General features: G+C 42.2%; 1 protein-coding gene across 3 annotated transcripts in view; it reads left to right on the top strand.

The window, feature by feature from the left end:
- The window catches only part of IL1RAP (interleukin 1 receptor accessory protein), a 524,293-nt gene that overhangs the window by 341,631 nt on the left and 169,801 nt on the right, over positions 1 to 12,861 (top strand). For all 3 annotated transcript variants that reach the window (XM_053710238.1, XM_053710239.1, XM_053710241.1), the window contains exon 3: positions 3,230 to 3,515. In XM_053710238.1, coding sequence (XP_053566213.1) covers positions 3,230 to 3,515 — 286 coding nt within the window. The remainder of the gene's footprint in view (positions 1 to 3,229; positions 3,516 to 12,861) is intronic.

The following is a 12,861-nucleotide window of genomic DNA, read 5'->3' as shown; positions in this document are numbered from 1 at the left end:
CTTTAAAACGCCTTTGGTGGTTTGGGTTTCACGATGGTTGAGTCAGCTTTCCTACATGAAAGCTGGACATTATGAGTTCCTGTTCAGACGGTTTGGTGTTCTCCTGGAGAGCTCTTTACTTACTGCTGGGATAGCTATCCTATTTCTGCTTTCTCTGATTTCCTAGCCTGCAGATTTCAATATGTTTTGAGGCAACAGGGAACTCATGTTTTTCTGGAGTACCTTATGGTATGGTACTGGGTCGAGGATATGGGGGTGTTTATCGGGTCCCTTTTTGGGACATGTTTCCCTGTGTATGGATCTCTTTTTTATTGGATCCTTGTGTTTCTAGGGAGTTCGTCTCCCTGGGCGCTTCTATCGTAAGACAACCGTGGGTTGTTCTAGGTGTATGAGCCGTATTGGATTGATCCTTTGGATTCTTCTGGGAATTTGTTCTCCTTTTTGGGGGCAGGTAGCATTCCTTGTCTTTCAGCCGGGTACCTTCATGGGAGTCGAGAGCTGCTGGACTGACTCCTCGGAAGCTGTTTGTGCTCGACGGACTCTGGGACTGAGTGGTCTCTAGCTCCGCTTTGCTGGCGGTGTAACTAATGTGCAGATACCTGGGCTTCCGGTTTTCACCCGTGTCGTCTATTTTTTTATAGGGTGTTGGGTAATTCAGGCTGTGGTGCCTTTCGAAGAGGCCGCATTTTGTACCCACACGTTGTTGGCATTCAGTATCTTCTAGCTTGGGTATTGTTTTCCCAAAAGTAATGAATACAGCTGTGGACTCTTCCTGTTTAAGAAGAAAAATATAAGTTATGCTTACCTGATAATTTTCTTTTCTTCTGAGTCCACAGCTCCCGCCTGTGTTTTTACCTATAAGGCTGCTGTAATTTTTTGTTCTTCTGGCATCTTTTTTACACCCTATTTATCCTACTGTTCCTTGTTCCCTTGACAGAATGACTGGGGGTTGAGGGAAGTGGGGAAGGTATTTAAGCCTTTTGGCTGGGGTGTCTTTGCCTCCTCCTGGTGACCAGGTTCTGTATTTCCTAAAAGTAATGAATGCAGCTGTGGACTCTTCCCGTCAGAAGAAAAGAAAATTATCAGGTAAGCATAATTTATGGGGTTTTTTTTAAATAGCATACCAAATGTAATTTTGTTTCAGTAAGTGACACATTCCTAAAATAATGCAAGTATAATTGAATCAGGCAATATAGAGACTACTGAAGAGCTCTCAGACAGGTTGAAGATATTGAGAACTTGTAGGTGTGCACATATTTGTTTCAGTAGCATATGGAGGGAATACTTTTTCATTCACATGTAAAAAAAAGTAACACCTGGCACTTGAATAACATGCACTTTGTTGTTTAAACTTCTTACTATGGCATATCTTGTCAAAGTGTCCAGTCTTTTCACATCACTTGCATTGTGCTGCTTTTGAAGGACATCTTACAAAGTTTGCAACATTCTGAGTAGAAGGATAATGAAAATATTTTTGTATGTAATTGGGGTTAATTTAGGGGGTGTTAGGTTAGGGGGCTTAATGATTAGATTAATACTTTATGTTGTAGGGGAATTGTTTGGAATCTTTATCCTGCTGGAAGTGGTTGTTCACTAACCCTCCTGTTGTAATCCTGTGTCTATGCCTGTACTGGAAGTTTCTGTAAGGGATTCACAATTTGAACTGTGCCCAGGTTCATTAATTTGTCTTATCCCAAAGCAGCCTTAATTTGTGTTGAAACAGTTATGACTAGTGATCTATCATATTCTAATAGGAAATCTTATGCAAGGTATATTTGTTTTCTCAATAAGCTGATCTCTAATCATTTATCAGCCACATTTCCAAATTAACAAGAAACAATTAGATCTCTCAGTGCGGCAATACACTGTAGTGTTGATCCTCCTGGTTTCTGTTCACGTTGGCTGAATTTTTAATGATTAGCTAACACATTTACTTTTGGCACAAAAAAATCTCTATAAAGCATTAAAGGGACTCTGTACCCAAAAATGTTCTTTTGTGATTCAGATAGAGCATGCAATTTTAAGCAACTTACTAATTTACTCCTATTATCAATTTGTCTTTGTTCTCTTGCTATCTTTATATGAAAAAGAAGGCATTTAAGCTTTTTTTCTTGGTTCAGCACTCTGGACAGCAGTTTTTGATTGGTGGATGAATTTATCCACCAATCAGCAAGGACAACCTAGGTTGTTCACCAAAAATGGGCCGGCATCTAAACTTATTCTTGCATTTCAAATAAAGATACCAAGAGAATAAAGAAGATTTGATAATAGGAGTAAATTAGAAAGTTGCTTAAAATTGCATGCTCTATCTGAATCATGAAAGAAATTTTTTGGGTACAGTGTCCCTTTAAGTAAAGTCTCAAATTTAAGGGAATGCTTTGCCCTTTTGCTCCAAGAGAATGCATAAGCAGTGCATGGTTTCTTGTTTGAGGAACCTCTGAGTCAGTAATTGCAAGCAAGTAATTATCAAATATTGTGTGGTTCACCTGGAAGAAAGGTTGTGGGGGGGATTTGGAGGCAAAAGAGACATCCTCATCGCTACATCTTATGTCATTAAGCCAGTCCAAGTTTAACTCCAGATCAACTCATTATTATGCTTCTAGCAACTACTTGAAACTGGTGCATAATTCAAACATGTTATATCAGAATTAAATCTGCATTTATACATTTTTAGGGATCAGTCAAACCTCAGCATCAATATTAGAATTTTTTTCCATATTGAATTTTTATGCTAGGGAATGCCCCGTACAATGATAATATTTTATTTAATTTTATCCCAGGAAGACCTGTGAAGGAAATTGGTCTGTATATATCTATATTTTAGAGCCAGAGAGTCCAAAAAGTGAAAATACTGAACAGAGAAATTGCAGTAATAGCCGAGTCCTCCCTGTGGCTGAATGTTATAGCTTCAGTACTAGCAACTGAAAGACCCAGTGCAATTTATAGTAGGAATTTACTGTATTGAGCATTGTTATAACACTAAAAAATAGTTCCATATTTTAGGATTTTATGTATTGTACTCTTTCATCTTGCATACTGCAGATGCAGAACACACAGAACTATAATATATAGTGTAATATTTGTTAAATGAGGGTTTAAGTGAAGTGACTTGCACTTTGCAGTAGCTATCATAAATAAAGTACCTGGGTGTACAACACACCAGATAAATTGCTAGTTTGTTTGGTACTGTACAGATATAATTCTATTTTTCTATTTGCTTTATCTTCAGAGAGATGTGATGACTGGGGAGTGGACACCACTAAACTAATCCAAGTTTACGATGGAGAACCTGCTCGTATTCGATGCCCTCTCTTCCAGGAAATATTGAAACATAACTACAGCACGGCACATTCATCTGGCCTAACTCTCATGTGGTATTGGACTGCTCAAGGGAGAGACTTGGAAGAGCCAATTAATTTCCGCCTCCCAGACAACAGAATTAATAAAGACAAGGACCTACTCTGGTTTTGGCCTGTCCTTCTCAATGATACAGGGAATTACACTTGTATGCTAAGGTAGCCTGCTTGTTGATTATATAATATGTGTAGATTATGTAATTGAATTGTTTAAATCCCTGTTTTCACTTATTAAACTGTAAAATTATATTAATTAATATACAGTATATATTTATATATATATATATATATATATATATATATATATATATACTATATATATACTGTGTGTGTGTATGTATGTATGTATATATATATATATATATAAACAAATGTAGCAAGTGAACTGTTTCTACTGTATAAAAAATCTGGTTAAAATAGCAGACAGTTACAGTAACCCCTTTTAACTGCATCACCTTAAAGTGAATGTAAACTTTTATGCTAAAGTGCCGGGTTTTTAAAACTTCGATTGAAAACAAGGGCACTTTAATTCATCAAAATTTTCATTTCACTCCTGTTGTGAAAAAAAACTTACCTTTTAATCTTCACAGCAGCTCCATCTTCCTCCACCCATTTCAAAGCCTCTTCCTGGGTCTAAAATGAGGCATCTGGCTTCCTCCAATCACAGCAGTGAATCAGACACTGAATCCCCCGGGGGGGAAGCTGTGATTGGAGGATGACCTATCAATCATTTCTGACACCAGAAATGGCTTGTGAGACTGAAAGAAGCTGGAGCTGCTGTGAAGTTTAAAAGGTAAGTTTTTTTACACAACAGGAGTGAAATGTAAATTTTGATGAATTAAAGTGACCCTGTTTTTAATCAAAGTTTTAAAAACCGGGCACTTTAGCATCAAAATTTACATTCACTTTAAACTGTCCTATGTTTAGCAGAGTAAGTGAAAAAATAATTGTGATCCCTGTGTTTAAACCAAATAAACTACTTTAACTTCCCATAAAAAAATATATATATATAACAATAAATATTGTCAGGAATGTTTTTGTACTAACATTTAGTAACTGAGAAGATATTGTCATAGTGTCACTACCAAGCGGCATTGGTGATAAAATGAATGGTTCCTCTAAGAAAGCTGTTAAAAAGTATATAGCTTGATAAAGGCAGCTTAATCTATAGTATTAATACTGTGTATAACAGTGATAGATAAAATCACCTGTATTTTCTTCTTAAAAGGGAAGAGTCCACAGCTGCATTTATTACTTTTGGGAAACACAGAACTTGGCCACCAGGAGGAGGCAAAGACACCCCAGCCAAAGGCTCAAATACCTCCCCCACTTCCCTCATCCCCCAGTCATTCTTTGCCTTTCGTCACAGGAGGTTGGCAGAGAAGTGTCAGAAGTTTGAGTTAGTCTCTCATGGAGGGTAGTACGCTTCGCAATGGGACTGGAGTTTTAAGTAATCCTGTCAGCCTCTCAGTGAGAGCATGGATGAAAGTTAGAGTCCGGAGATGCAGGGAGAGTTTTTCTGCGAACCCATCCCAACTCATATTAACAGCTCCTTGGTAATCAGCGTTGACAAGTTTTGCTGCCTACCTTTCTTCACTCAAGTCCATGTCAGAAGCGAGGCTACTATCTGTCACACTTGAAGGGCCAAGTTCCTGTTCCATGGCGTAGATTCCGGTAAGATTGTTTTATTTTATTTCGATATGTGAATGTAATGTTAACGAAACAAGGTAGATTCCCAGTGAGACTCCTTTTATCTTAATAAGGAATCATGGTTTAATATCTCCTGAGGGGGATTATTGAACAGGGAGGACTTTTAATCATGTTTGTTATATGGTTCTATCTGCAATTGTGTAGCTATACTTAGGCTCACGGCCTTTACGGAACATAATGGCCTTCTTTTAATGATGCAATCTTTCCAGATTACGTGCCCTTTTCTTGACTGGAACTGTGCATGGGTGCAGTTATGTTGTTTTCTTCTTAAATGGAAAGAGTCCACAGCTGCATTCATTACTTTTGGGAAATAAGAACCTGGCCACCAGTAGGAGGCAAACACAACCCAGCCAAAGGCTTAAATACTCCTCCCACGCCCCTCACCCCCAGTCATTCTTTGCCTTTCGTCCCAGGAGGATGGCAGAGAAGTGTCAGAATTTTTAATTTTTGTTTTTTGTCTCTTATGGAGGAGAGTACTCTTTGGGATGGGACAGGAGTTTTAAGTAGTCCTGTCAGTCTCTCAGTGAGGGTTTGGATGAAAGTTAGAGTCCGGAGATGCAGAGAGAGTCTTTCTGCGAAACCGTCCTGACTCATATTAACAGCTCCTCAAGCAATTGGTGTTGTCGAACTTCGCTCCGCTGCCTGCTTTCTACTCTCAAGTCCATGGCAGAGGTGATGCCACTATTCGTTACACTTGAAAGGCCATGTTCCTGTTCCAATTTCCTTTTCTTCTGATGGAAAGACTCCACAGCTCCCCACCCGTCAATTTATGTGGGGCGTCCTTATTATTCTTCTGGCACCTTTTACCCTGATATTTCTTCTTTTGTTCCTTGTTCCTCGGCAGAATGACTGGGGGATGAGGGGAGTGGGAGAAGTTTTTAAGCCTCTGGCTGGGTTGTCTTTGCCTCCTTCTGGTGACCAGGTTCTTATTTCCCAAAAGTAATGAATTCAGCTGTGTACTCTTTCCATCAGAAGAAAAGGAATTTATCAGGTAAGCATAATTTATGTTTTTTTCACTTCCGTATGCTGACTGTGTGCAACGGAGAGACTCTTGCTCGTGGGTTGTCTGGTTCACAAGAGGTTAGAGTGCCCCAGCCATTAGGACTGTTAAAGGTTTGTTAAAGATGTTTGTTAAAGGGTGTTAAAGGTTTGTTAAAGATGTGTTTAATTTGTTTTTTCTTAAGCTCATGTCTGTTAGATTTAAATTTTTATGAACGTTCTTCTCTGGAACCGATAGTTGCGATTTAGGTCATGTGGGTACTTCCTCAGAAGTTGCGCACTTGTTGAATAATAGAATTATGTTTTTTCTAGTTCATTTATCGATCCTTCGGGACGAATTTTCTTGGACCTTGGACAGTTCTAAAGTGTCCTTATGCCAGGCAGGTACTGGTCGGATACTTTTTCGGCTGTTACCAGGGTTCATGTCACCCTCGTGGTGCTGATAATCCTGCTGGATTCTGAAATGTCTCTTGGCCTATTCTATGGACTTCGGGCTCAGATCCTACCGAAGTATGAGGCCTGTTGTTTAAATACAACCCCTCCGTACGGAGGGTTATGAATGCCAATCTAGGTTGGTTGTTCGGGCTTCTCGCCTGGGATATGGATCTGTTTTTGCAGACATCATCATGGTTCTTTAGATCCCTGGGGACTCAGGACCGTTATTCCATTCTTTGAAGTTGTGAGATGTGTGTGACCTATGTGGTCTGGTATACTGAGTGATAAATTATATGCATTTTCACTCAAGGTTCATCCAGACGCTGACTCTTAGCCTATTAAGCATTTTATTGCAGTGGCGGAGTTTCCTTCCTTCCCGCCTTGGGTGGATCATATGGTCTGGATGCGCGGGCATGTTCTTTCTTTGCTCAGAGTTGTGTTACTCTAAGAGTTGACGTGCAGGTGTTCCCTACCTTCTGTGGGGAGCTGCGAAGCTCCAGCTTTTGCCTGCTTAAAGAAGATTTTGAAAGGTAGATCCTTCAAGGTTCTCTGGCTGTTGTCTCTTCCATTACCCTTGGCCTGACCATGGTCTCGATATTCGGGTGTTTTTCCGTCCTCATTGCAACTCTAGCCTTGGGGCTTCTCAGTGAAGAAACGAGGTCGGTTACGGAGGGCCACCCTTCTGGGGTCAGATAGTTGACCATTTTTCCTCGATGCTCCGTTAGGTGCTTTGTGGGCGGTGTTTTAAGTTCGATTGTTTGGGACCGGTGAGGTAGCTCAGTTGGTAAATGTCCTGACTACAAAAATGCCTGTTTAAAGGATCCAAGGTCACTGGTTTGAATCCCAGCAGGGCCGACTCCGCCCTTCATCCTTCTGTGGTCAATTAAATGAGTACCGTTAAATTACTTTAAAGATGGCGAGCAGGGTACAGGGTTCTCATTGGCCTTCGGGTGTTAGTTGCTACCCTGCCTGTGTGTTTAGCACGTATTAACGCTTGCCTACGAAATTTCTTTGCGATCCAGGTGCCCTGGGTGCCAAATCTTAGACCGTTAAGGAAGTCCTTTGTGACTCTTGGGTTTGAGGCTATTGCTAGATCGCCAAGTCTACGGACTTTAGAGGTACGTTCCTCCTTGTAGGAGGCAGCTTAGGGTTCCTCTGGAAGTTGGATCTTCGATTGATTCCTTTTTAGAGGACCCTTACCTAGGTCCGTGTCTCTCCTTGGATGGACGGTTTGATATCACAGATGTTTGTGGTCCCGCGGGCCTCTCTCCGTAGAGGCTAGGGCTCTGTGAGAGATTCCTATAGTTTTGTTGTTTAGGTTTTAGGTCCTCTTGAATGTTCCCTACTGGTCTTCTGGCGCATTTACGCTGTTTCTGTAGACTCCAGGTATCTCTCCTGGGTTGGGATATGGCAGAGGGGTCTCGCCTCTATGGTAGGGTGGGTTACCTTGATATTTGGAGCGACCTGTGGGTCCTTGGTGTCTTGCCTTGTGAATGTTTTTCCCATCTTGTGTTCCAGAATCCTGGAAGGGGAGTTGCGATGAAGTGATTGGTTCCTTCATTCCTGCAGTGGGAGGCTGAGGGTTTGATCCCTATAGGGCTCTTGCTATATGTTGGATTCTGATATATGGATGCTGAGGATCTGAGGGCCTTCTTCCCTTGGGAAGTGTTCCTTGTTTTTAGAGGAGACAGCTGTATAGGGGGTTTCGTACCCGAGCACATTGTCTATCTTGACTCATGGTAACATACCATTTGTAGTAATGGTCAACGGTCTAACCGGGGGCCTTGTTCCTACGTTGACCCTTTCTTTATCTTCCGGAAGTCTGGGACTCTTGTCTTTGGTTTTGACTGCTCTTTGGGCTAGGACCATTATCCTAGAGGAAAGATTGGAGGTCGGTTACTCTATGCGGGTTGACCATTTTCTTTTGAGTCGGTTCTCTCATTTGTAGGAGGTCTTGGATGTCCTCCTTTCCTCTGACGTTTGGTGCTGGGAGGGGAGCTCGATATTTGGAGGGCTTTGAGCCCTTGGAAGGTTTGCAGTTGAATCCAGCTTCAGCTATTGCACTTTGAGGGTGTATCCAGCTACAGCTAATTGCACTTTGACTTGGTGTTAGCAAGCTTTGAAACCCTTTTTGGTGTTTGGATTTTGCAACGGTGAGTCAGCTTTCTACCTGGAAGCTGGTCATTGGGAGTTCCTGTTCAGACGGTTGGTGTTCTTTTTGGAGAACTCTTTCCAAGCTGCTGGGATAGTTATCCTTTTTCTGCTGTCTCTGATCTAGATCTAATATGATGCAACGGGAGCTCATGGTTTTCCTGGAGTACCTTTGGGTATGGTACAGGGTCAGGGATATGAGGGTGTTCCTCAAGTCCTTTTTGGGACATGTTTCCCTTTGTATAGATCTCTTTTTCTTCGGTCCTTCTGTTTCTAGGGAATTTGTCTCCCTGGGCGTTGCTATTGTACGACAACCATGGGTTGTTATATGTTCTGCAGAGTGGAAAGATTCTTTGGATCTTTCGTGAGAATCTGGTCTCCCTTTTGGGGGCAGATAGCGGTCCTTGTCTTGGCTGGGTACCTTTATGGGAGTCATGATCCGCGGGGGCTGACTCCTCAGAGGTTGTTTGGGCTTGACGGACTCTGGGACTGAGTGGTTTAGTTCGGCTTTGACGGCAGTGTAACTAATGTGCAGTTAACTGGGCTTTGGGTTTTCACCCGTGTCGTCTATATTTTTTAGGGTGTCGAGTATCAGGCTGTGGTGCCTTTCGATGGGGCCACCCCCACCCGTTGTTGCATTCAGTGTCCTCTAGCTTGAGTATTGTCTTCCCAAAAGTAATGAATGCAGCTTTGGACTCTTCCCTTTGAAGAAGTAGAACATAAATTATGCTTACCTGATAATTAAATTTTCTTCTGAAGGGAAGAGTCCACAGCTCCCGCCCGTATTTTATCTATGAGGCGGCTGTATTTTTTTGTTCTTCTAGCACCTTTTTTCACCCTGATATTTCTCCTACTGTTCCTTGTTCCCTTGGCAGAATAACTGGGGGATGAGGGAAGTGGGGGAGGGGGGGTATTTGAGCCTTTGGCTGGGGTGTCTTTGCCTCCTCCTGGTGGCCAGGATCTGTATTTCCCAAAAGTAATGAATGCAGCTGTGGACTCTTCCCTTCAGAAGAAAATGAAAGTATCAGGTAAGCATAATTTATGTTTGTTCAGCCCTTCGGTAGTGTTATAAAGTGAGTACTACAGACAGCCCAGTTTAATGCAATTGCAGTTGCAGCAGATGACCTTCATCTGTTGTGAAACTGCATTCTGGAGAGCAAAGGGACTAGGGAGGAAGTAGGTGAATGGCTCCACTGCACTGCTATCTCTTCTCTCATAGTAAATAACTTTACCAGGCCTTAATCCTCCTCCTTGTGCTGCACATGTTGAACCAGGAGATGTATATAATCCAAAAGGTTAACCGCATTTTATAATCCTAAATTCCTAAACCAGGCAGAACGAGCAGAAACATAAGTAACTAGGATAATCGCTCAAGAATAACCAAGCACCAAATTAAAAAAACTGCAGTTTTTCTAATGGGTGCTTGATTAATAGCAATCACCTAGATTACGAGTGTTGCAGACAACACTGGTATTACGGGTTTTTACAAACCTGGCGTTAACCGCAAAAAAGTGAGCGAAGAGCTAAATTTAGCTCCACATCTCACCTCAATACCAGCGCTGCTTACGTTAGCGGTTAGCTGGCTGAACGTGCTCATGCACGATTTCCCCATAGGAATCAATGGGGGAGAGCCGGCTGAAAAAAAACTTAACACCTGCAAAAAAGCAGCGTAAAGCTCCTAACGCAATCCCATTGATTCCTATGGGGAAAATACATTTTATGTCTACACCTAACACCCTAACATGAACCCCGAGTCTAAACACCCCTAATCTTACACTTATTAACCCCTAATCTGCCGCCCCCGACATCGCCGACACCTACATTATAACATAACCCCTAATCTGCCACTCCAGACACCGCTGCCACCTACATTATACTTATGAACCCCTAATCTGCTGCCCCCAACATCGCCGAACCCTACATTATATTTATTAACCCCTAATCTGCCGCCCCCAATGTCGCTGCAACCTAACTATATTTATTAACCCCTAATCTTCCGGCCATAACATTGCCGCCACTATAATAAACATATTAACCCCTTAACCTAAGTATAACCCTAACCCCCCCTAACTGAAATATAATTTTAATAAATCTAAATAAAATTACTATCATTAACTAAATTATTCCTATTTAAAACTAAATACTTAACTATAAAATAAACCCTAAGCTAGCTACAATATAACTAATTGTCTCTTGGCCTATTCTATGGAAATGTCTCTTGGCCTATTCTATGGACTTCGGGCTCAGATCCTACCGAAGTATGAGGCCTGTTGTTTAAATACAACCCCTCCGTACGGAGGGTTATGAATGCCAATCTAGGTTGGTTGTTCGGGCTTCTCGCCTGGGATATGGATCTGTTTTTGCAGACATCATCATGGTTCTTTAGATCCCTGGGGACTCAGGACCGTTATTCCATTCTTTGAAGTTGTGAGATGTGTGTGACCTATGTGGTCTGGTATACTGAGTGATAAATTATATGCATTTTCACTCAAGGTTCATCCAGACGCTGACTCTTAGCCTATTAAGCATTTTATTGCAGTGGCGGAGTTTCCTTCCTTCCCGCCTTGGGTGGATCATATGGTCTGGATGCGCGGGCATGTTCTTTCTTTGCTCAGAGTTGTGTTACTCTAAGAGTTGACGTGCAGGTGTTCCCTACCTTCTGTGGGGAGCTGCGAAGCTCCAGCTTTTGCCTGCTTAAAGAAGATTTTGAAAGGTAGATCCTTCAAGGTTCTCTGGCTGTTGTCTCTTCCATTACCCTTGGCCTGACCATGGTCTCGATATTCGGGTGTTTTTCCGTCCTCATTGCAACTCTAGCCTTGGGGCTTCTCAGTGAAGAAACGAGGTCGGTTACGGAGGGCCACCCTTCTGGGGTCAGATAGTTGACCATTTTTCCTCGATGCTCCGTTAGGTGCTTTGTGGGCGGTGTTTTAAGTTCGATTGTTTGGGACCGGTGAGGTAGCTCAGTTGGTAAATGTCCTGACTACAAAAATGCCTGTTTAAAGGATCCAAGGTCACTGGTTTGAATCCCAGCAGGGCCGACTCCGCCCTTCATCCTTCTGTGGTCAATTAAATGAGTACCGTTAAATTACTTTAAAGATGGCGAGCAGGGTACAGGGTTCTCATTGGCCTTCGGGTGTTAGTTGCTACCCTGCCTGTGTGTTTAGCACGTATTAACGCTTGCCTACGAAATTTCTTTGCGATCCAGGTGCCCTGGGTGCCAAATCTTAGACCGTTAAGGAAGTCCTTTGTGACTCTTGGGTTTGAGGCTATTGCTAGATCGCCAAGTCTACGGACTTTAGAGGTACGTTCCTCCTTGTAGGAGGCAGCTTAGGGTTCCTCTGGAAGTTGGATCTTCGATTGATTCCTTTTTAGAGGACCCTTACCTAGGTCCGTGTCTCTCCTTGGATGGACGGTTTGATATCACAGATGTTTGTGGTCCCGTGGGCCTCTCTCCGTAGAGGCTAGGGCTCTGTGAGAGATTTGAAGTAACTGGTTTTTATACACCGGGGACTGTATAACTGCATCCATTTCTTGCATTAACGCTGCACTTATTGGATTACAAATACCTGCAAAGTTTAAATGGACTGTTTTTGGTCTATTTCCCCTGGTGCACCAGATAATAATTTTTTGGCCAGTACTTCATTAATACTGCTTTGTGTGGGATCCCCTGTATGAATGTGAATGTGTGTATTGTGCATTTGTTTAATAAATATTTACATTGTTTTTGACATACAAGCTTTTTGTAGCGTTTTTATTCAATTTTACAGTTGTGCTGGATTTACCTAGACTTTTGGGAATTTCTTATTGTGAAATCCCCACTTCCTTTTCTATGTTGTTCTCATCTGTGAGAGATTCCTATAGTTTTGTTGTTTAGGTTTTAGGTCCTCTTGAATGTTCCCTACTGGTCTTCTGGCGCATTTACGCTGTTTCTGTAGACTCCAGGTATCTCTCCTGGGTTGGGATATGGCAGAGGGGTCTCGCCTCTATGGTAGGGTGGGTTACCTTGATATTTGGAGCGACCTGTGGGTCCTTGGTGTCTTGCCTTGTGAATGTTTTTCCCATCTTGTGTTCCAGAATCCTGGAAGGGGAGTTGCGATGAAGTGATTGGTTCCTTCATTCCTGCAGTGGGAGGCTGAGGGTTTGATCCCTATAGGGCTCTTGCTATATGTTGGATTCTGATATATGGATGCTGAGGATCTGAGGGCCTTCT

This window comes from Bombina bombina, chromosome 4 (genome assembly GCF_027579735.1).
Source record: "Bombina bombina isolate aBomBom1 chromosome 4, aBomBom1.pri, whole genome shotgun sequence".
Classification (NCBI taxonomy): Eukaryota; Metazoa; Chordata; class Amphibia; order Anura; family Bombinatoridae; genus Bombina; species Bombina bombina.
Note: the sequence above shows the minus strand (reverse complement) of the source record. Positions and strands in the feature narration are given on the sequence as shown.